The following is a 23,678-nucleotide window of genomic DNA, read 5'->3' on the forward strand; positions in this document are numbered from 1 at the left end:
TAACTATCCTGAAATCAATCTATCCAAAATGTAAAATAAGACCATGAATTAGTCCATTTTACTCCTATACCTATTTTACTCCTATACCTATTAATCATCCTCCGTAGGACAGTGATTTTAGTATATAAAGACAGGTATATTTCTATTTAAACTTATCTCTTCTAGGCCATACAATGTAAATTCCTTCAACCATTACCCTTTTTTTTTTTTTTGGTGAGGAAGATCAGCCCTGTGCTAACATTGGCCAATCCTCCTCTTTTTTGCTGAGGAATACCGGCCCTGGGCTAACATCTGAGCCCATCTTCCTTCACTTTATATGGGACGCCGCCACAGCATGGCTTGCCAAGCGGTGTGACGGTGCGCGCCCGGGATCGGAACTGGCCAACCATGGGCCACCGCAGCGGAGCGCGTGCACTTAACCGCTTGTGCCACCCGGCCGGCGCCACAACCATTACTCTTAAATACAATTTCCTAACCTCTCGCCATCCACCCGTCCTCTATGGATACCATCTGAAATAAGGTACCCAGAACACAATGCTCCAAATTCAGCAGGGTGAGGCCAAGAACGGCAGAATTACTGCTTCTCCAGCAACACTATACTTCTATTAAGGCAGCCCAGCTTGCCACTAAATATATTTTGGAGCAGATGTGCTATACTGTTGGCTCATCTTAAACTTGTCTACTAAAAGTTCCAGGTCTCTTTCAAATGAACTGTTCCCAAGTCAGGTCTCCTCTGCTTCTGTACCTGTGCAATTGCTGTTTTGAACCTGTATTTATAGCACCTTGACATTATCTTTCTTAAATTTTACCTTGTTGGCTTCATCTCAATATTCTGGTCAATTAAAAAAAAAAGTTACATGTGAAAGAGGTCAGATATTCCTAAGGATTACTTAACTTTAGAGATATTGTCATCCAGTAAATTTTTAACATTGTAATTCTTGAGGTAGGAAATAGGCTTTTAGAAACATATAGAAGGAACACTCCACAGACTTACACAAAGAGGACAAAGTCATGCTCAATAACAAACTACACTGTGACATCACACTTTCATACAAATGCAGTTGAATAGACCCATGTGGAGTGGATTACCAATCATGCACCAAAGTTGTATAAGTCCACAGGACTGAGAAACAAATGAAAGACACTAAAATTATAGAATAAACGTGCCTTCTTAGAGGGCAATTCACTATAGAGAAATTCAACATGATAGAATTAGAATGGCAGAAAGTGAATTTAGTGTATACATCAAGACTCAGAGCTGACAGGAGACATTAACTGAATAACTGATGATGTGTGCATTCATTGCTCTCCTTGTCTTTCAGCGGTTTTCTGTCATTACAAGCTATCCCTTCCCTCCAAATCTTGGAACTTTTACAGTGCTCCTGACTGTCCAGAGCTCCCTGCTCTGGGCCCATTTCTCTAACTATGTTGTTATAGATTTGTTTCTTTACCTTACTCTGATCCTTCAAGACTTGCCCGAATGCTATTTTTTCAGGGCCCTCCTCTCAGTCAGCTACACCACTAGAAATCAGTTTTATAAATTGATGTTATAATGGCTAATAGCTCAATGTGTAAACTTTCTCAGGAATAATCGCTCTTTATTTGTGTGCCCTTGGGATACGATGCTTAATGTAGAGCGATTAGTTTCCAATGGTGCAATTTCAGGGATGCAGCAGGCAAGAGTATGGGTAAAAGATGTATTTTGGAGAAGAAAAACTTTCCTTATGCCTCTTGAGCCCCACACCAGGTTTTCAATTACTTTCTTCATCTTTAAATCCAATTCAACTAAAAGTTAATAAAATTGAACTTGTTATGATAATGCATTTAAAAATAAATCCCATCTTATTTTTCTGTAAAATCTATTAAAGGCAATTGGATAGCTTAGGTTCTCTGAAGCTGACTTGCTATTCTTCTTCACATGAGGGCTGAGCCTGTTTGGAACATACAACTAATCTAGAGATGTAGTTAGCATACCTACAGCTGATCAACTTTGAATGGACCAAGAAAATGTATTCCCTGGTCAGTGCCATCTACGTGTGGGGGAAAAATATTCAACCTCTACAAAACTGTTTTTTAAGACACAGTTTAATCCCACCAAAATTTTAAGAATCAGTTATAAATCACATGATCTAGAAAAAGTATATTCAGAAAAAAATTTTCTGTAGAATTTACATGTATTTGCTTCCAAAATATTAACTAAGAATGTGGCTACTTATACATGAAATGAATAATACTGTCATTGAATTCTAACCTATTTAGACTTTGCCAATTTCTACCAAAAAATTGATAACTATTATAATAATTCTAACATTATGTTATAATAATAATTTCTTAATATAATTATGTATCAGAGAACTTATTTTGTAAGAGAAGAAATTACAAAAAATAAAGTTTTATTAGGCACAAAATTAGTATTACAGTAATGAAGCTTTTTTTCTGTAAAGTGTTGAAACAAGTAAATAGTAAATATTTATAATGCAACATTCAAGTTAGAGAGAAATCTATTAATTGCTGGAAATAGTTAAGTTTAATAAAATTTTCAAAGGCTGAACCATTACATAACTATGACTATAACCATTCCTATAACTATATGTCAGATTATGATATCAACAGTGAGATTAAATTCTGAAATCTTAATTTTACTCAAATTTTAGTCTTTATATTGTAATTTTTTTTCCAAATCCTGTTATAATTCTTCCACAATTCACCTTTACCTGTATTGACGATCCAATAGATTCATCTACACTGATACTTTGAGTAAACGTAAAATGAAACACAATCACAAGCCTAACTTAATTTTGACTTTTAAGTATATCTCAAATCATGAAACACATCTTTTAATTTTGAAGGCTTTCTTGAGGATTGATATTCCTGATTTTTAAAAATCACTTTATTGAGTTATGATTGACATACAAAAAGATGTACATATTTAATATATACAACTTGGTAAGTTTGGAGATAAGTATACATCTGTGAAACCATCATCACAACCTAAATCATAAACATATCTATTTAAAATTATTTGCTAAGTTTTTCAAGTCACACTTATATATCAGTCAATAGAAGTTACGTAAGTCCTTTGCCTAGGAGAGCAAACGGAGACATATTTCGCAATCTTTTATTTTATATGTGCTTCTTCCGATTGCAACTCATGGTTCAAGAGTCCAGGACTCTTTCCGAATTTGAGAGACAGGGTTTAACAATTAGAGAAAAAAGGTATTTGGGGAAACTTTCTATCAATATGATATCCTACTTCACTACTTGACATAGATTCAAACTTTGTTTTAATAATACTAGTCAGAATTTTGAACATTAGTTACCTTACTAATTCTGATTATTCTGAAAATTGAAATGAACCCTGGTTGACATTTATTTCTATACTATCATGAAAAGGGATGTTTGGTAAACAAATTAATAAGTAAAAACAAGCTACTAGAGAAAGGAAAATATTATTTTCTGGCACTTGAGGGAAAAATCTATATAGAATTATTATGCAATTCCAAGTTGTTATTTTTTCATTGAAGCAACTGCCTTAAAGAGAGCTCTCTTGGATATGATCTTTTGGGAAGTATAGTAAAGAGACCGTAGTTTGGGTTCAAATCTAAGATTAGACACAAAGATTATTATCCTTGGGCAAATTACTTAATCTCTCTGAATCCTGGTTTCTTCCAAGAGCAACAGAGGTAATAATATCTAACATAGGATTATGAGGTTATTAAAATAATGAATATATGTGAAGCACAGCACAGGGTACAGTACATATAAGCACTAAATAAATGTTGGCTGTTATATGCCCTACTATGGTATGGACAAAAAGATAACAAAACTAAATTTCTTTAAATATTTTAAATACTCTAAAGTCAGGCTTTTATCACTTTAACCTTGTTTTCCTTCTAGAGGGCCCAAATTTATAAAATGTCGCTCCAGTTAAAAATTGTGCTGCTAATACAATAATGAGTTTTCTCCTTTCTCTTAAATCTGTAGAAATGTGGTTTTTATAAACAATCTTGGAAAACCATCCTAAAATACTGCAATGAGTTCAATGAAAAGTTATAGTATGTTTCCCCATTTTATATTCTCTATTTTTCTACTCATACAGTTCTGGGTGATTCAATCACGACCCATGACTTCGATTATGACCCGTATATTGATTATTCTAAAATCTGAAATTTCATTCCTCTTTCTTTTCTTCAGCTCTTGGTCCATATATCTAATGGCTACTAGATAATTCTCCCGATAGCCTCCAGACATTTCACGTTCAGAATGTTCCCAAATGAACTCACAATCTTCCTCCTCAAACCTGCGCTTGTCCTGTATTCCTTACATGAATTATGCCATCATCCACTCAGTTGACCCAGCTGGAAGCCCTGCATCCCTCCGTCTCCTTTAACCCTTATTGTTAGTCACTGAGTCCTACTGTTCTATTGCTTAATTATCTCTCTCTCAAATTGGTTCCTCAAATCGCCTAGGAAATTGATATGGCTGGAGAGGCAGCGTGGTTCGATAGAAAAGATGTGTTAGACAGGCCTGGGTTTAAAATTCTGCTTTACCCCTAGTTCATGTATAATTTAGAGCTAGAAATTTAATATTCCTGAGCCTCAATTTCTTCACTTTTAAAATGGGTTATACGAAGTTTAAACTGTATAATGTACATATAATGAGTGATTATCAGCAGAGGCTAATTCCTTTCCCTTTCCTCTCTTCTTCCACAACCAAGCCATTCCTATTGAAACTGCTTTAGTTAACGTTCTCATCATATCACCCCCCTCCCAGGTCATTGTGCTAATGTGTTAAATGATCTCCATTTCTCCATTTTCTCAGCTTCCAAGCCATTCTCCAGACTGTCAGTGTGTCTTTCTAAAACCAAAATCTGATTACTGTATTCCTACTTATAATGCTCACAGTTTGATGGTTTTCCAGTGCCTACAGGGTCAAATTCAAATTCCTGGCTCCAATATCACTTGTTATTCCCCTCTTCCTTTTGTTCTAGCTATATATTACTGCCTGCCATGCCTCAAATACACAGGGCTTTTTCACACTTCTGTGTATTTCTATTGGCTGATTTTTCTCCATTTCTTTGTCTAAGTAAGGGGACAAAACATAGATAGGGCACACTTTTACAAAAAAAAAAAAAAAAAGAGTGCATGCCATATTGAAGTAGAGTTAGTATGTTATCATCAGAAATAAGGACTAAATAAATTGCCTTGGAATACCTGAAACATATCATGGATCACCCAGAGGTTCACAGAGGGAAGAGTACTTGTTAGGACTCTCCCATGTAGTATTTCCTCCTCTTTTCCCCATTTCCAGTCTAATCTCAGAAAAACAGTATATACAGATAGAGTGGGAGATGAAACACTAATATTACCCTACATAAAAATCCTGGTTATAATAATGATAGCCAATATTTGTTAAGTCCTTACTCTGTATATAGAAAATGTTTACTTATCAGCATATCCTCAAGTAAATTTGGTTCTTCTGTGAAACTCTCCATTAATGACAAAGTATTGGTTCCACTCAACTTATCTGTTCTTTTACTCTAGATGAGCTCTTCAAGATCTAGATATTCCCCACAACAACTGTCCTCCTAAACCGCTCTATACAGGCCTTCAGTCTCACCAGCCTTCATTAGCCAATTCCAGGGATTTTAGTGAGCTGAGATAGAAAACAAGGATGCTGTCCCTACAGATCAGTATTATTTAAAGTGTTGTTTGGGGGTTGCCGTATTAGGATCACCAATTTTACTTGTTAAACGCATGTTCCCTAAATCTCAATCCACACCCACTGAATGAAAATCTCTGTTAGGCTTCTCAGGTGACTCGTATGCAGGCTGAAGATTAGGCACCTCAGGTCTAGGTAACATTCCTTTTCATCTATGTGTCATCACTGTGCTAGGTGCTGAATACACAGGGTAAACAAGGCAGACATGGTACCCCTAGTGTACAGAGATTACAGTTGTCATGAATTCATCTAGCACGAAAAGCAAGGTCAACCTGTATTTCTACACTGATTTCATTTTTTAAATATCTATTTTTTGATGAACATCATGTGCAAAAAAGTACATCAAAAGCCAGTATTTTTCAAAACAATTTGAGTGTTCTCTTAAGTAATACAAACATAGTAAGGGCATGTTAAAGTAGTAAGTGCTATACTACATAGGTGCTTAAATGCAGTACTCTGAGAAATATAAGACCAATATTTTTTACTGAATTTGAGGTAAGATCCATCAGCAGTTATAAGAAAGAATTTATAGAAAAGTCCTTTAAGAAATATTTTTAACAATTTAATTTCTTATCAAACATCTCACACTTCTAAACATACAAATTTTTAAATGGCAGTGTTTAAAACAAATGAATGCTTTTGGTGTTTTAAGTACATATGCATGCTATTTTCTTGCGCAAAGTAGGGGAAATTAAGAAAATATGCTCTTGAGAAAACTGCTCTACTTTGGGTACAGTCAATAGGAGAAAATTTTCAGTTTGTCTTAAGTATGTCATCTTTTCACTGTTGGTTATTACTGAACCATGGCTTTATTCTTTTTTTTTTTCCTTTGTTACTCAGAAATACGCTCCTTCCAATTTTCACTGTAGAGCTCAAAATGTGCTAGAAACTGCTCCAGAATGGCAACTATGCTGCACAGGAATATCAGAAAAACTCTGGAAGAGCCTTCCATTAACATAACTACGAACTGGCTCAACATGCTGTTACATGCTTTAATGTGTTTCTGCCTTTTACAACTACTCTTAAGAGACATTCTAAAATTTTAAAGTAAGTCTAGACTCTGTATTAGAGAATTCTATTTTTGTTAAGCACATTTTATCAAGATTTTTTTCAGTTCTCATTCTAGATACACTATATTTTAGAGTTAATTTTTTCAGAGTTTCATTTTTTACCCTATTTCATTCTGAGACCTGAATTATTACCCAAATTCTCATAATGGTATTTGATGATCATAATAGCACCCTTTGTGAAAGAAGTAAGAAGTGGAGAGTTATATTTAGAAGTTGAAAGAAATAATGGAAAGAGAAAGCAGCTGGATAGTGTACATGACAGGTCATTTCTGCCAATGAAAATTACTTGACAGGGTTAAGAAAGGTTAATGCAAAAGGTAATCCTATGTAGGTAACAAATTTGAAGTAAAATTTCTCAAAATTATATTTCCATTCATTCAATAAATGTAGCATTTATACCATGGGCAAGCATTCCTCTCTCTCTCTCTATATATATATAAAAGGAAGATACTCAAGGAGTGTATTTTTTGGCCTCTCCCTCCTCAAGAAGTTAATGCTCTGAAAGAAAACATACTATACAAGTAACTATAAAATAAAGTAGGATAAGACAAGTGTTCTTTCTTGAAAGAGTGAAAGATATGTTTTGGGAATTTCTGAAAAGGGCAAAATGAGGGAGGATCAGGCACTTGAGTTTAGCTTTGAAAGATGAACAGAATGTTGACAGATGAACCTAGGGTGGGAGGTTACTTTGTAAGCTGAGTGAACAAAAGGTTCGGAGTTGTGAGAATCAGCGGGAGCCTGACTTTGTTGATGAATGATGAGATGGAAAAGGGTAGGTAACTTGTCCCACAACGTGTTTGGCACTGTCTTAAGTGTATTACCTATGTAATCTAATCTAATTTAATTTAAAAAAATTGATAGGATCGCTTCCATATTACAGAGAAGGAAACTCAGAATTGGAAAAGTTAGTCACCTTGCCCAAGAGCACAGAGCTGGTGAGTGAGGGAATTTAGATTTAAAGTCATGTCTCAAAGCCAATATTGCTTTTACTACTACACCATGGTGCTAAAATATGAAGACTCTATAGTGCAAGGCAAAGACTTTGCATTTCATTTCACGGACAGTGGGGAACTATTAAAAGCTTATAAACAGTTTCCTAAAGAAACAACTGTTTCTTTAGGAAAGCAGGAAGATGTTTATTGGGTAGATTGGAGTGGGAAGAGAGTAAAGCAAGAGAGAGAGTTCAGTTAATACTGTAACATTCCAAATGCAGTAACAATGGTGTTTCCAGATATGGAAAAAAATGGGCAAACTATCCCATAGATGGAATTCATAGTAAGTAGTAATTAGATGTGGGAGATGAGAAATAAAAATTTATTAAAGGGCATTTAAATTTAACAGCTAAATGATTTGGAAAATTGTGACGCTATTAACTAAAACAGAAAAATCAGAAGGATCAAACTTGAAATTTGGTAAAACACAACTATGTCAATTCTGAAAAATCTACAGTAATAGTTTTTATAAGAATGAATGTATTGTCAAATTCCTCCAACAGAAACTTTTCCATTTCCATTTCTCAAGAGGAGAGAAGCCACAGAGTGCAGACTTGGAAAAAGAGTTTATAAAATGAGTGTGATTTTTTTCTGAATCTTTGAAGTAGTCTCAAGGTACCAACGACAGTAAATTTCCAATGCATTATTAATCCAGTACTTAGAAAACAGAAGGCGGGTGTTGAGGCTTTATTTATTATATTATTTAAAATTAAGAGACTTAATGAATGCAATATATTAAAGAAACCTAGGAGTTTTTATAGTCCTCAAATGGGGTATTCTGGGAAAGAGTTTATAGTAGGAAAAAATATATATACCTAACAATTAAAATAACCTACTTTTTGTGCTAATGTTAGCATCAAATGTATTAAACCTATTACTGATGGTATTTTTCTTTGGTTAGGTAGTACTTTCTTGATTGATTTTTTCCATCACAGTATTTACTTCATAGCAAAAGTGTTGTTTAGGAGATCAAATGAGATAAAATATGTAAAAATATCTGAAACCTTGGTGAAAGGTGCTGAGATAGGGCTTCAGCTTAATCAGATGGATAAGTCAAGGTATTTATAATTATCAACATAAACTACTCATTCCCTGGGCAAAAAGAACGAAAAAAATAGTACATTTAAATGGTTACAATTCACAAATAAGCTATTATTAGGGTTTGAGTCATCTTTAAAGGTCATTTAAACTCATAAACATGCACTTCCAGTCTAGTTAACTTGTGTTTCTAATTAATTATCATTTAGAGGTTTCAGTTTTATTTGGATTAATTTTCATCCAAGATTTTCTTGTTCCCTCTTTCCCAATTTAAGATTCAACACACTCCATGCATTTTAACATAATAATCACTAGAAGAAACTCCTTAAGAACACAATGACTAGAAATTGCTTTTTACCATTGCCAAGCTCTTGTCTTTATAGAAATCAGAGTAAACTTTATGTTCCCATATTTTCTGACTTTCATACAAAGTGAAAATGTCATACATCAGACAAACTCAAAATCAACCTTATGATAATGTTTCATTAAAGCTATAGGATTAGTTAGAGTTGTGGATACTTTTGAAGTTCCTAAAATCTTGTCTTTTAGAAATTTATTTTTTAAATTCAATTTATAGACACAAAAATAAGCCTTGAAGATAAATTCAGAGTTTTTTTTTTCCTGTACAAGTATCCTGTCTGTTTTTTTACTAGGCTACCCAACATCTACTCTTTAATTATAAATAATCAATTTGCTTTTTTATTAGACTATTTGATAAAAATTACCAGATCAATAAGACAAGTCCTTTGCTTATCCTTATTTTATGGTTTTTAACAAAAAGATTAGTCTCATACAATTAATACTTATCCATATCCTCTCCTTCTTTGGGGATATGAATACCAACCTGAGCTAAAATTATATTTCAGCCATGGATTTGTTCGTGGTTTAAGTTTGCTAGACAGAATAATATTAACTTTATAGAATATCTTATGAGTTTAGTGGGAAGTTGCAAAATGCTCCCAGTCTCAGTCAAGGAGAGAGAATGTGTGTATGTATCTGTTTCTCCTACCACATTGCAGTTGGTGTGCAGGTGTGAGTTGTCCTGGAGGAGAGATCTGCACATTTGCCCAATTTCAACCATGGAAGGCAGGCTCCCAACGGGTTTTCTGTGTTACATGCTCTCTGGAGTAACAGCACAACCACTTGATGCCTGCAGCAAACTCAAAAACTCTTAGAATTAGAACATCTATGATCAGTAAATCTATTCAGTGCATTTTCTGAACCACCTCGTCCAAGTCTTGCACATTCTTGTAGTGCTGTTTTCTTTTCTTTTTTTGAGATAGAAGAGTGGAATGTGATGTAAAAAACAAACCTGCATTTCAGCATCATGCTAAATGCTTTTCCTTTCCCATCTGATAAAGGGACTATAGTTTCCTATATCTTTATCTTAATCAATATATCTTAAAGTCCTCTTGTTTTTTTTTATCTCTTCTATTATTTTGCAAATTTTGCTATTATGTAAATTCATAGAGTTTGGGGCCTAATTATAACTAATATTTGTATAGTGCTGTATATTATTATTTTACACCTTTAAAAAATGATCTTACACATTTTCAGGGGCCAAGGCCGGGCTCTGGTTTAGAGCATGAGCCGTGCTTGAGGCCTTGGGCAGTGGTGTGCTGGAGCTGGCTCCTCTTGGCTCCTGAGAGCCGAAAGTGTCCATCTTTTTCCAACTGCACATTCATCTTTTTTTTGTGTGTGTGTGAGGAAGATCACCCCTGAGCTAACATCCATGCTAATCCTCCTCTTTTTTGCTGAGGAAGACCGGCTCTGAGCTAACATCTATTGCCAATCCTCCTCCTTTTTTTTTTTCTTCCCCAAAGCCCCAGTAGATAGTTGTATGTCATAGTTGCACATCCTTCTAGTTGCTGTATGTGGGACGCAGCCTCAGCATGGCCGGAGAAGCGGTGAGTCGGTGTGCGCCCGGGATCCGAACCCGGCACTTAACTGCTAAGCTACTGGCCCGGCCCTCCACATTCATCTCTTAAACCACGTTGGTAGCTTGACAAGGGTATGAAATTGGACACGTGGGAGTATTTACACCATGGAAACTGGCATATACTACAAATCAGAGCCTTTTCTTTTTTTCTGGAGAGTCAGTTGTTAAATATTTACCAGCACACCTACTGCCTGTAGACGAAGTTTCCACAGCTCTCACCTTCCTCCCTTGGTACTATACCTCACCACTGCCTAGTTTGTCTCTATCAAGAACGGACTTCACATCTTTGTTAGTGCTATGGCAGGCAACCTGTGCACAGAAAGTAAGACCAGAAGATCAAGTGTCATGGAAGAGGCAGGCCCTGGACTCTGAAGAGAGGAAGAAAAGTGATATCCTTTCCCTGGCACCTACTGAAATTACTTCTGAAGCTTCCAAAACAAAAAAAAAAACCCGTAAAACTCAGTGCCTCTAGAAATAGATAAACTGCACACTTAATTACATCATACATTATCACTAATCCTCAGGCAGAAAACAATAAGCTGGGACACACATATAGTTATGCTTATGGAAAGGTGAAGTTTGACTTTTAGTGGCACCAAATACAATTTACATGTTTTGGGTGAATAGTGGCTGTCCACATATAACCTTTGACTGCACTGAAAAGTCTAGAATACATGTACTCAGATTAGCTCAAATTCTAAGTCTGTGGTACCAGGATTCCTTTGTTTTTACTACTTGTATTTTGACATTTCTTCACAGACCAGGCAGTCATTACAAAATATTCGAGGTGGGAGTATTAGCAAATTCCAAAAATGTTCCAGCAACAGCCAAGTCATAAAACAAATACTTTAACCCACACACATTGTATTCATTATAGTCTGGAAAAACAAAGAACTCTTGATACCAGTCATGTATATTAATGATTGAACAATCTGAAACCCCTCTGGCACTTGTAAAAACTGCAGCGTCTCTGTCTTGGCAATATGATTTTCTGCACTGAGCAGAGACATATCAGAAGCCAAAGCTGTGTGGTCTTTGTGTGTGAAGGAAATATCAAAGAAGAGACTTGTTTGTTTGTTTTTTGTCCTATTTCCTTTTTCATAATTTGTTTGATTTTGTTTTTAGTTTTTCTTTTTTAAAGGAATACTGCCCAAGCCAAATTCTACTCCATCAAAGTCCAGTATTGATAGCCGGCATCCATGTAGACCCAAAAGGAGGGAGGCCGTTTAATTTAGTGAGGCCTGCCTTCCCCTGCACACACTGCCCCTCACCTCACCTCTGCCACTTTTCTTCTAGTCTGTTTCTCCCTGACTCAAATATTGCCCATCCTGATGGACTTCTTCAAGGCCGTCCTGTCGTTAGAAGTCCTCCCTGATTGGACTAGTGACACTGATCTTTTCTCTTCCTTACTACTTTGCCACTTAGAGTCTTCCTTGTCATGTGGGCTAATGGTAGGTCTCTTTATTCCCAAAAAACAATTAGTTTCTCAAAGATAGAGAGCTAGCAACTTATTTTTTTAGCAATCTACTGCACAATGGATGCATGTACAATACTAGACACAGGGCAGGTACACAGCCGAAACTGTAATTGATTCATTTTGTTCAGATTTGAGAGCCATTAAATAGCCATATGCCTTGCTCATTATTGAAGTTGTAAAGAGCAGCAGTTTATTTGACGTCACGTCTCTCTTTCAATGCAGACTTGAGCCCGTCTGAGAAGCTGCATATTTCACGCTTTGCCACTTCTCCACACTTAACGCTAGATGTCTTGTCCTTCTGGGAAAGAACCATGCACTCCTGTTTAACTTGGTCATATGAGGTTGATCCCTGCAGAGACACTGGCTAGAACAGTTTGTATATTATGTATCCAGATAGTGGAGGTACAGTAGGCACATTCTCAAGGATTCAAAATAGTAAGGGCAATCCAGATTTTTTTGAGGAAAATTTTTGATACTCAAGACATCATGGAAAATTCAAGTTGAATTTCCTTAAGCTACTTATTGTATGGAATTAATTTAAAATCAAACAGTTGAGAGCTCATCTGGGCATTAGAGCACTCTGATTTATGTAATAGATATAGCTTTGAAAAATTGATTATTGCTTTTTTTTTTACTTTAATCACATATGAATGCACGAAAAAGGATCCCATTATTTAAAATATCTTGCCGAAAATCCTTTCCCAAAAAAGTATTTTGCAGGATGAACAGTACTGTCCCTAATATACATGTCTACTAAATTTAGGCCAGCCCTGGTGGTCTAGTGGTTAAGATTCAGCACTCTCACCACTGTGGCCAGGGTTCATTTCTCGGTCAGGGAACCACACCACCCATCTGTCAGTTATCATACTATGGCAGCTGCATGTTGCTGACATGCCATTGGTATTTCAAACACCAGCAGGGTCACCCATGGTGGACAGGTTTCAGTGGAGCTTCCAGACTAAGGCAGACTAGTGGCCACCCACTTCCGAAAAAATTGGCCATGAATGGCAGCAGAGCATTGTCTGATATAGCGCTGGAAGCTGAGAGGCTGATGCAAAAAGCACAAGGTCACTAGGAGTCAGAATCGGCTTGATGGCACTAACAACAAACTAAATTTAGCTGTTCTCTGATGAGGGTTCTTAATATGGGGTTGTTCTACAATCCTTTCTTTTTTCACCCTGGCTAGAGATCCAGCCTTTGTCCAGAAATAGCTTTAGTGCAGTCCCACAATTTTCTTTTCCAGCATGGGCAAATATAGCTTACAACTCTCTCATCATTCTATTTTAACTTTGTGTCTCCTGATTCCTTGTGCATGATCCACTCTCAATGGCACAGAACTGGAAAGCATAGGGAAGGAAGGTAAGGGCAGGTCACAGGGACTCTTCCCAGGAGGAGGAAAGCTAACTTACCTTTGCTCACAGATTCTATGACTGCTCTCTTTTCCTCCTTCTCCTGTTTAACTTACTTTGCTTTCAATTAAGTTAAAACATAACTTTAAAAGATGAACAAATGAGATATCAGAATATGAAAGTAGCTTAGACTAGTAAAGATGTTGAAATGTACAAAGGGGATGACTGTATTCTGGAAGATTATTGATAAATGATAAACTTGATTTTACATTCAGAATAAATAATAACGTTTTCTTCTCTAGGTCCTAACTTAGGCATTTATACATTTAATTTTGGCATATTGGACTGGTGCTGTGGTAGATAAAGCATTATCATTTTCTCTAAGTATCAACAATACTTCGAGGTCTTTTAAGAGGTTGTGTCTTAAATCACTCAAAACAGGATTGAGGATCTGTATTAACCATTTATGCAAATATAATCTATTTTAGGAAACCAGTACACTCACCTCTAATCCCCAGTCCCCATCACCCTTGCCTTGGAGCAGGCCTTCATCAGCTCTTGCTTGGACCAGAGCTATCATCTCTTCATTGGTCTTGCCTCTTGCCAATCCATCTCCTACACTGCTAATAGAAGCATCTTTCTAAACCTTTCAGTGGCTCCCCTACAGGGTAAAATCCTACAGGATAAAAATACAAACTCAATTAGCCACATAAGGTTCCTCGTGATCTGACCCCATCAATATTTCTTGTTTCTTCTCCTGGCAGTCTGCCTTCTATATGCTTCAAGCACAGCAAACTAACCCCAAAATGCCAGTGTTTTATGCTTCTGTGCCCTTCTCATACAGTTCCTTCTGCCTGATTTTCCATCTCACTACCATGTAGCTACAAAGTATTCACAATGTTTATAGAATAGATGTTGAGGAAAAGCAAGACAATTTCTGTAACAGGAAAATCATACCTATTTACTAAAGCTCTTTGAGGAAATAAGCACGTAGACATCATTTTTTAACCTTCGAAATTATTTGATGTGGTTCAAGAAACAATTTTTTTCCCTAAAGTCACTATTATGATCCTAGGACAAAGCTGATCTTTTTTATTGGGGAGGTGAGATACTTTTGAAAACCTGGCTTTGAATAGTTTGTGAACTTTTTCCACCCCTAAATACCTGTGTATAGAGAACACTTCTATTAGTATCATTGGCTAATGACTAGAGTGATAAGTCCCACGAGGGATGGGTTGGGCAGGTATGAATTTCCAAGGATGGGGAAGAAATATCAGAATCTCCATGGAGTGTGTGGAGTTTTACAAAGTCCCAGTGATGCTGAAACTTTTTCCCTGATGGATGTTCTTGCCCAACAATGACAGTCCCCGGCCTTTCATCCTGAGAGTCACTGGTTAAAGAAAAAGGAACAAATTCAAAATAAGGAATTAGTTCGAATGAATATTTTGAATGAAAATACGTAACACTGAGATTCCTTAGGGATCAATAAAATGACCCAACTTAGTCAACATTTTCTAACAGTGAGAATATATAGTGAAAATTCCAAAATTGCAGATTATCCTAACATCTTCAAATTAGTGAAATAAGCTAATGATAATAAAATACTAGAAGATAGAACATACATACATACATATATATATATGTAAGAAGAAAACTGGCAGATGAGTTTAAATGTAATATATTTTGTAATAAAATTTAAATTATATTTATAAGATAAAGGGCTCTGAACAATAACTTCCTCACAAAACAGGAACCAAGAAATCACTTTGGATGGTTCCCTAAAGATATTATCCCAACGTGAAGTTGTAGCCAAAAGACCAATAAAGTAATGGACATCATCAAGAAGAAAGTAAGACACAAAACAGAACATATTATAATAGTTCTGTGTAAATAACATGATAGATATATCTACATCTGGAACACAGATGTCGTCCTCTTTGCTTAGCATTAATGAAGACTACACAGTACAATGGAAACATCCTGGAATTTGAATAAATGAACGAATGATGTAAGATATATATGACATAGGCTAAAAAATTTGGGCTATCATCTAGAATAATAAATGTTTATTAAAGTGAACATTGAGATGGACTATATTCAATGGCTATAAAATCATAACAATATGGGTAAGAAGAACAGAGACTTGTTAGTCAACTCATGAAATATTAGACCTAGCATGCACTTCTTCAAGTCCTAATGCGCTAGGAGTAGGACAGATAAACAGACATGTTATATTACATAGCAAACAGAAAACATATGGAAGTTGTTATGCATATAAATGTTGCATGCTAAAAATACAAATAGGTTCAAGAGAGGTTTAGCCAAAACCAAAAACTGGTTAGAAAACTAGAGATGTTTGGAGCTCTCTTGACTTTTTTGAGTTGGCATCATGAAATATAATCTAAGGTAAACTATTGTTTGAATTAACTGTGGAATTTTGTGCTTCTCATCTAATTAGATAAATTCCAAAATGTAACGAAAATTAGAAGGAAATTTAACAAACACTTCTGGTTAATCAATCTTTTAACCTTAGTTCTTCTGATGTTTAGTATGATTAGGACACTCATTAATTCTTTAATCCTGGAATGATTACTAACTCTCATTTGTTGATTTATAATATCATATACTAGTTAATATGAGGCTTATATGTCATTCTATCTACTTCAGCATTTAATGAGAGCCTGCCAAGTACAACCCCCTATACTAAGTACTAGGGATTCACAGAAGTATAAGACAGTCTCCTCAAATAGCTTATACTTTAGATGAAAAATAGGCTAAAATTAGAGAAGAATAGAGGTGAGTGCTAATTCTTACTATAGCACTGTGTTCTTTAAAAGAGATGATGACAGATTAGAAAACTAGGTAAAACTTTATGGAGAAACTTGAATTTCAGTTTGGTTTTGAAAGAAAAGTGTCACTCAAGCAGATGGAAGCTGTGAGAACACTGGTTCCCAAGCCTCGCCTCAGATCTACTTGATCAGACTTACTGAGGAGCGGGAACTGGGTATTTGAAATATTTTAGAGTTCATTATGTGATTCCATGCAGCCAGCCTATGAGGCAATGTTTGGGAAATACTGAAATAAAGCTTCTATGTAATTACGGGAACTGGTGGGCAGAGGCAGGAAATTCTATGGGAGCTGAAGACAATTTCTATGGGAGCTGAAGCCAATGAGTAAATGTATTTTGTTTGGGGCCAAAAGCTCAAGTAAGTTGTAGAGGTACAATGGGAGAAAACTGTAAAAGTAGGCTGGAGTCAGATTATGGAGGGCTTTGAATTCCAACTAAAAGAGGTTTTATTTTGTTTTGCTTTTTAATAGAGTGTACCAATGAAAGTTTTGGAGAAAATAACCTTTACAACATGTCCTTTATGAATATATAAAGCGTACATATAAAGTCAGAGAGGCTAGGGGCAGGGGGCTAGTTAAGAAACGGTAATAATAGTTGAAGTACAAATAACCAAGGCTTGGGCTAATGTGATGGCAACAGAAACAGAAGAGAAGTGCTAGATACACATTTGGAAATACAGAAAGTACAAGTGTGAGTTTCTGTTAGGAGTTTGGGGTGTCTGGGTCTTTTAAAAAATATTTTAAGTATCTTCCTATGTAAACTAGGATGTTTTTATTTCTTTCTCTTTTTTCCTTTCACTTTCATTTCTGTGAAAATGTAACTATTATGCATTAGACCTCCTTGTTTAGACTGCTAGCAAAGAGTGTGTGCCTAAAAATACCTAAAAGAGCCAATGGCCAAAAAGGCTTTAAATCATGCTTTAATTTTTCAATGCTGTTTACCAGCATGGTGTGAAACAACAGTGTTTAGAATTATCTTATTGCCTGGGTGGCAGAATATTTAAATACAAGTTAAACAACAAAACTTTACAGGACGTATTAATAGTTAAAATAGAGGGATGAAGTGGACGTGTGGTTTATCTTCTAAGCTAGTATCTCTATGAATTAGATGGGGCCTGAGATCTCCTGACTCCTAGAGCTAGATGTAAGCAAAATGTTAATGAAAGTTTCCATAACTTCTTCCTTTTATGATCATTTTCCCCTTTCAGTTTCATTCTTTGTGCGCTTGTGCTCATTCCCTTCTAGCAAAATCAAATTCTGCTCTTGGAGAAGATATGGTCACTTATACCATAGTATGAATTTATGTCTATGTGTTACCTCTCCCAGGTATATTTGTACTTTGAACCTTATCTCTAATCCCATGTAAGGAAAAGTTTAGTTTCCTTTTGAAGATATTTTAGACTTTAGGGAAATCCAGAAAACAGGAGAGATTTTTCTAGATGGTAGGAAGAGATCATTTCCATTTCACATAAAAATCTGATTTTTTTTCACATTTTCTGGGATTATGGTATAAGCACCTCTTCTGATAATTTTGGAACCATTCTTAGAACAAAGTAAAGTGTTGTATGTAATAGATGTCCATACCTTACATGATCAGATAAAGACTTCTTACCAAATAAAAGTTTAGAATCTACAGAGATTACAGGACAAAGAGTATTCCTCCTGATTGATTCAGGGAACAGGCTTTCCCTGGCCCAAAGGAGAAAACTGGTCCCCTTGTGTTCCAGAGAGGCCATAAATGATAACGAAAAGGTCAGTAAATTGGTATAGAAATTTAATTCTGTGCAATACAGTTCAACGATGTTTCCATAACATTCTTCAGTAATATGCCACTGGAATTATCCTATTTGTTGCACAATTGAACAGTTTGCTTCTAATTCTGGCCTAGTTCTAACCCTGCTGAAAGAAGCTGTTGCAACTCAAATTCTTTCAAAAGAAAACATTGCCATCACTGTACCACATGCTAATGTATTTTCTAAAGATTTTCAAGTGTTTTATTAATTTTTTTAATAAATCTCTGAATTATGTGATTCTTTTTACTTAACCTGACTAGTCATTTAAGTGGTTTTTGACATCATTATAGAATAGATATAGGATTGATAAGAACTATAATTAATTTATCCTCCATTGATGATCATGGAGTGGAATTAATTCTCTTGCTACAGGACATTTCAGTTATATTTGATACCAGCAATTATGCAATCATGAGGAGCTGTTTTGAGTTTCATGCTGGATGGATGGGAATTTTGGGTTTTGGTAATAATTTATCTACTTGTGTTTCTTTCTTGCTGGCTTTGATTTGATTAGTTTTCTAATTTCTTTTAGTGTAGTCCAAGGGTCTGTCTTAGATCTGTTATTTAACATTACAGGGAATGCTTTTTTAGGGTAAAGTGATCCAAAGACAAGATTAGCATTATCAACCATATGTATTAATTGTTATCTTACAATAGTGGAATCTAGGGTTTGTGGGAAAAGTAAGAGAACCTGGAACCTGCTGGAGGACACTATTTCCACAAAGTCCTTTGTGTCACCTACTCCAAGTGAAAGTCATTAAGGAAATGTGGGGAAAATGAATCCACTTCTTTTCTAACTCAAACTTTGCATCATTGCCTCTAGGCAGCAAAGTCAGCATGTGCACAGTATACCCACCTAATGGTCCTAATCTAACACTAGCCTGAAAAAAGAGATTTGTCTTCCATGTTAAGCAGTCACTCTGCTTACCTGATGGAACTAATTTATTTCAACCTGAGATAATTTGGTGTTTGTTTGTTTCAGTATAACTTTTGAGGAAGTAGATTTTGAATAACACACATACATTACTAAAGGTCACCTGCTTATGTTTCAGGTTGACATCTTGAAACAAAATACTGGCAGCTACATGTTCTTAAGTGACTATATCTTATATAACTTTGAAATTTTGATAAAACTTGGTTCATGGTAGAAGTCCAATGCATAAGTCATTTACAAGAAAATAAATGACTCATAAACCATCTTAAAAACAAATTTAAGACTGAAACAAATTTAAAATGGTACATGAGTCATTTATTTTCTTAGAAGCAATTTATCTACAATGGTCAATGTGAGACTTTGTTTCTCTGCTTTCAGACATATTTGCATGAAAGAATTATTTCTCAGTTAGAGGTAAATATAACATTCATTTCACTGAGTATCGTCTACACACAAAACTGCTATTTCTTCCAGAGATATTCTTAAAATTAAATGTAATTCTATTTCTATTTGAAGGGTATGGAGCATTAAAATTAATCATCAAAATATTTTATAATTGATTCTAATAAATTATATATGATTTATAAGTATTATTTTATTTCATTCTAACATCTTAGACCAACAAATCATTTGGCTTTTAAAGCACAACAACTTTTATTCCCTTTCTTACAGTCAAAACAGAAAAAACAGATTTTTTTTCAATTGAGGCCAAAACAGTGACTTATGGATTAAATTATTTGCTGTCATTAAGAATTCAATAAATAAGTTGTTTAAATACTCTGATTTTACTAAAAGGCAGACTAAAAGTAGTTGAGAACCTTATTTACAACAACTACTGGCATTAGTGAATGAACTATTCTTAATTACCAGGATGTAGGTCACAACTAAGCTATGCCTTTATTTTTTTTTTATTTTTATTTTTTTTTTTTAATTTTTTGTTTATTGCAGTAACATTGGTTTATAACATTGTAAAAATTTCAGGTGTACATCATTGTACTTCTATTTCTGCATAGATTACATCATGTTCACCACCAAAATACTAATTACAACCCATCACCACACACATGTACCCAATTATCCCTTTCACCCTCCTCCCTCCCCCCTTCCCCTCTGGTAACCACCAATCCAACCTCTGTCCCTATGTGTTTGTTTATTGTTGTTATTATCTACTACTTAATGAAGGAAATCATACGGTATTTGACCTTCTCCCTCTGACTTATTTCACTTTGCATCATGCCCTCAATGTCCATCCATGTTGTCACAAATGGCTGGATTTCATCGTTTCTTATGGCTGAGTAGTATTCCATTGTGTATATATACCACAGCTTTTTATCCATTCGTCCCTTGATGGGCACTTAGGTTGCTTCAAGTCTTGGCTATTGTCAATAAGGCCGCAATGACCACAGGCGTGCATGTACCTTTGCAAATTGGTGTTTTCAAGTTCTTTGGATAAATACCCAACAGTGGAATAGCTGGATCATATGGTAGTTCTATCGTTGATTTTTTGAGGAATCTCCATACTGTTTTCCATAGTGGCTGCACCAGTTTGCACTCCCACCAGCAGTGTATGAGAGTTCCCCTCTCTCCACAACCTCTCCAACACATGTTGTTTCCTGTCTTGTTAATTATAGCCATTCTGATGGGCGTGAGGTGATATCTCATTGTAGTTTTGATTTGCATTTCCCTGATAGTTAGTGATTTTGAACATCTTTTCATGTGTCTGTTGGCCATCTGTATATCTTCTTTGGAGAAATGTCTGTTCAGGTCTTTTGCCCATTTTTAATTGGGTTGGTAGTTTTTGTTGTTGAGATGCATGAGTTCTTTATATATTTTGGAGATTAAGCCCTTATCAGATGTATGGTTTTCAAATATCTTCTCCCAATTGTTAGGTTGTCTTTTCGTTTTGTTGATGGTTTCCTTTGCTGTGGAGAAGGCTGTTAGTTTGTTGTAGTCCCATTTGTTTATTTTTTCTATTGTTTCTCTTGCCCAGTCAGATGTGGTGTTTGAAAAGATGTTGCTAAGACTGATGTCGAAGAGCGTACTGCCTATGTTTTCTTCTAGAACTTTCACAGTTTCAGGTCTTACATTCAAGTCTTTAATCCATTTGGAGTTAATTTTTGTGTATGGTGTAAGGTAAGAGTCTACTTTCATTTTTTTGCATATGGCTATCCAGTTTTCCCAACACCATTTGTTGAAGAGACTTTCTTTTCCCCATTGTATGTTCTTGGCTCCTTTGTCAAAGATTAGCTGTCCATAGATGTGTGGGTTTATTTCTGGGCTTTCGATTCTATTCCATTGATCTGTGTGTCTGTTTTTGTGCCAGTACCATGCTGTTTTGGTTACTATAGCTTTGTAGTATATTTTGAAATCAGGGAGTGTGATACCTCCAGCTTTGTTTAAGCTATGCCTTTAAAAGTGGTTGATAAACAGCAATAATATGATTGAGAAGCCACTGGCTAAAATATACTGCCATTACCTTTCAAAATTTTATGACTGTAGGAAGTCATAATAATAAACAAATTCAAAATGAGAAATAATGATAAGGAAAGAGAACTGAGGAACTATCTGTCCATATCAACCAAAGAATTCTCACAGTACAATTAAAGAGTTCTGTGATTCCCTTTTATCAACAGAGGAAAGTATTAAAAAGATATGGTAATTATGTTTCAATGCATGTCTTAACACTAGTAAAATTTAAGCCCTACATACAATTACAGTCAAACTGGGACATTCTGATTTGCTCATCTTTTGAAGACCTCAGTATTGTGATCAGAGCGTGAAAAATGATGAAATTCCGGGATGTGATTGTAGATGGTGGATTAAAGAGGGAAGCAGGGGTAGGGGAGCACAGGTGAGGACACTTCAAGTGACACCTACAGATATTCCTCCAACATTGGGAACACTGAGTAAATACTATTAAAAAAATTAACAACACTAATATTATCACCATATTTTTAAAAGTCTGATCTCTTCTGAAATGTTTTAGTGCTATGCAAAATTATTGTTTATTGCTAATAAACAATTCTGTTAATATATCACATCTAGTACAGATAGAATTTTATTGTGCATTTAGATCACAAAGTGATTTGCTTATGCCAATTGTAGAAATAAGATACAGAAAACTGCCATCATTTCAAACTCAATATCTTCATAAAACTCAAACACATTATCAGTCCCACCACAGTAAAAATAGCATCCCCCTAAATTTTCTTATGTACTCATTCTCAAAATGTGCCAGGTTTGAAATTGTCCCTGACTTCTCCAACTTCCTTTCCTTCTGCAACATCCATTGGGCCTAGAAGTCGAGGAAATGGGCATAGCAAGAAAAGTGAGGAAATGGGATAGAAATAATTTGATTCATTGCTGTCAAGCATATGTTATTTGCATTCTATCATATTCGCTGAAAAAAGCTAGGCTTGACATCAAATCACTTATGCTCCACTTCCTAGAAGATTAACAAAGTATGGAAGTAGTGAAAAGGGGATCAGCCAGAAAGAATGAAAAGAAATGCCTCCCGAAACTCAACAGCTTGCCAGGAGAAATTCCAGGATGTAAGGACAGAAATGAAACTACTTGGAGTGACTTGGGATGTATTTATTATGTTTGTCCTTGTGTCTGAGATGGTCACCAATCATGTATAACACAAATAAAAGCTGTTTTTCTTGGCTAGATGTGAAAGTGAAAAGGCTTGAGATACTCCTTCCTATGCTACAGCTTATTAGAGAAGACAAGTATTTTTAGAGAGGGTAAAAAAACTAATTCAGGAAGGAAGCCAAGAGGAAAAAAATCTAAAGAGGCTAGGGAATCCAAACTATCATAAAGAATATGACAAATGGAATAAATTGATACCGAGAAGAAAGAGAACATACATGCAGAGTGCTGAACATAGTTAAGTACTCAATAAATCGTTTTCTTCACAAATAAGCAATTATACCATTGTAACCAAGAATAGCAAATCTGGTCTTTCTGAAAGGTTTGCAACAGCATCTCATGCTTTATGTAACAATAAGTAGCATTCAGAAAAGCTAGCTGAAATTAGGTAATGCCCTGGCTAGGAAGCAATTGAACACAGGTTTGACACAGCTTACTAGGGGGGCTGGAGTACTCCTGACATGTGTATCAAGATGTAAAGGAGAGCCTGTGAAGATTCATCAAGCTAACGGAATGCTGACACATATGGGAATGAATGACAGCAGCAGAAGAAACTTGGGATCTCCAATGACATTGAAGTTCTGAATAGGAAAATGAAAGACATGAGAGCACAGGTGTTGTTTTGTTTTCTTCCTCTAGTTTAATCTCATGACTTTAGAAATGAAAAAAGCCGTGAAAGTAAACACCTAGCTATTAACAATAGTGTTGAAAACAGGACTTGTCTTTCTCACTGGTGGCTTAGAATAACTGAAAAAAGAGGCTTCTGTATTATTATGTGCATTTTATGAAGAATGTGTCTGATAGGAAAATGAAATTGAGGTGCATTAGTTAAGATTAGGTTTGGCTTAAAAAAATCACTTATTTCTT

The 23,678-nt window shown here is 35.4% G+C and overlaps 2 protein-coding genes across 3 annotated transcripts in view; one reads left to right on the forward strand and one right to left on the reverse strand.

Moving 5' to 3' along the window:
* FAM227B (family with sequence similarity 227 member B) overlaps window positions 1-23,678 on the reverse strand; it is a 206,498-nt gene that overhangs the window by 101,334 nt on the left and 81,486 nt on the right. Inside the window, exon 11 of one of the 2 annotated variants that reach the window (XM_087427054.1) lies at window positions 5,737-5,763. The exons of the other annotated variant lie outside the window; for it this stretch is intronic. Within the exon in view, the coding sequence (XP_087283180.1) occupies window positions 5,737-5,763 (27 nt within the window). The remainder of the gene's footprint in view (window positions 1-5,736; window positions 5,764-23,678) is intronic. 2 annotated transcript variants of the gene reach the window in all.
* The window catches only part of FGF7 (fibroblast growth factor 7), a 63,095-nt gene that overhangs the window by 26,905 nt on the left and 12,512 nt on the right, over window positions 1-23,678 (forward strand). The gene's annotated exons all lie outside the window — the stretch shown is intronic.

This window comes from Ceratotherium simum, chromosome 3, assembly GCF_057802395.1.
Source record: "Ceratotherium simum simum isolate JZ-2026a chromosome 3, ASM5780239v1, whole genome shotgun sequence".
NCBI classification, from domain to species: domain Eukaryota; kingdom Metazoa; phylum Chordata; class Mammalia; order Perissodactyla; family Rhinocerotidae; genus Ceratotherium; species Ceratotherium simum.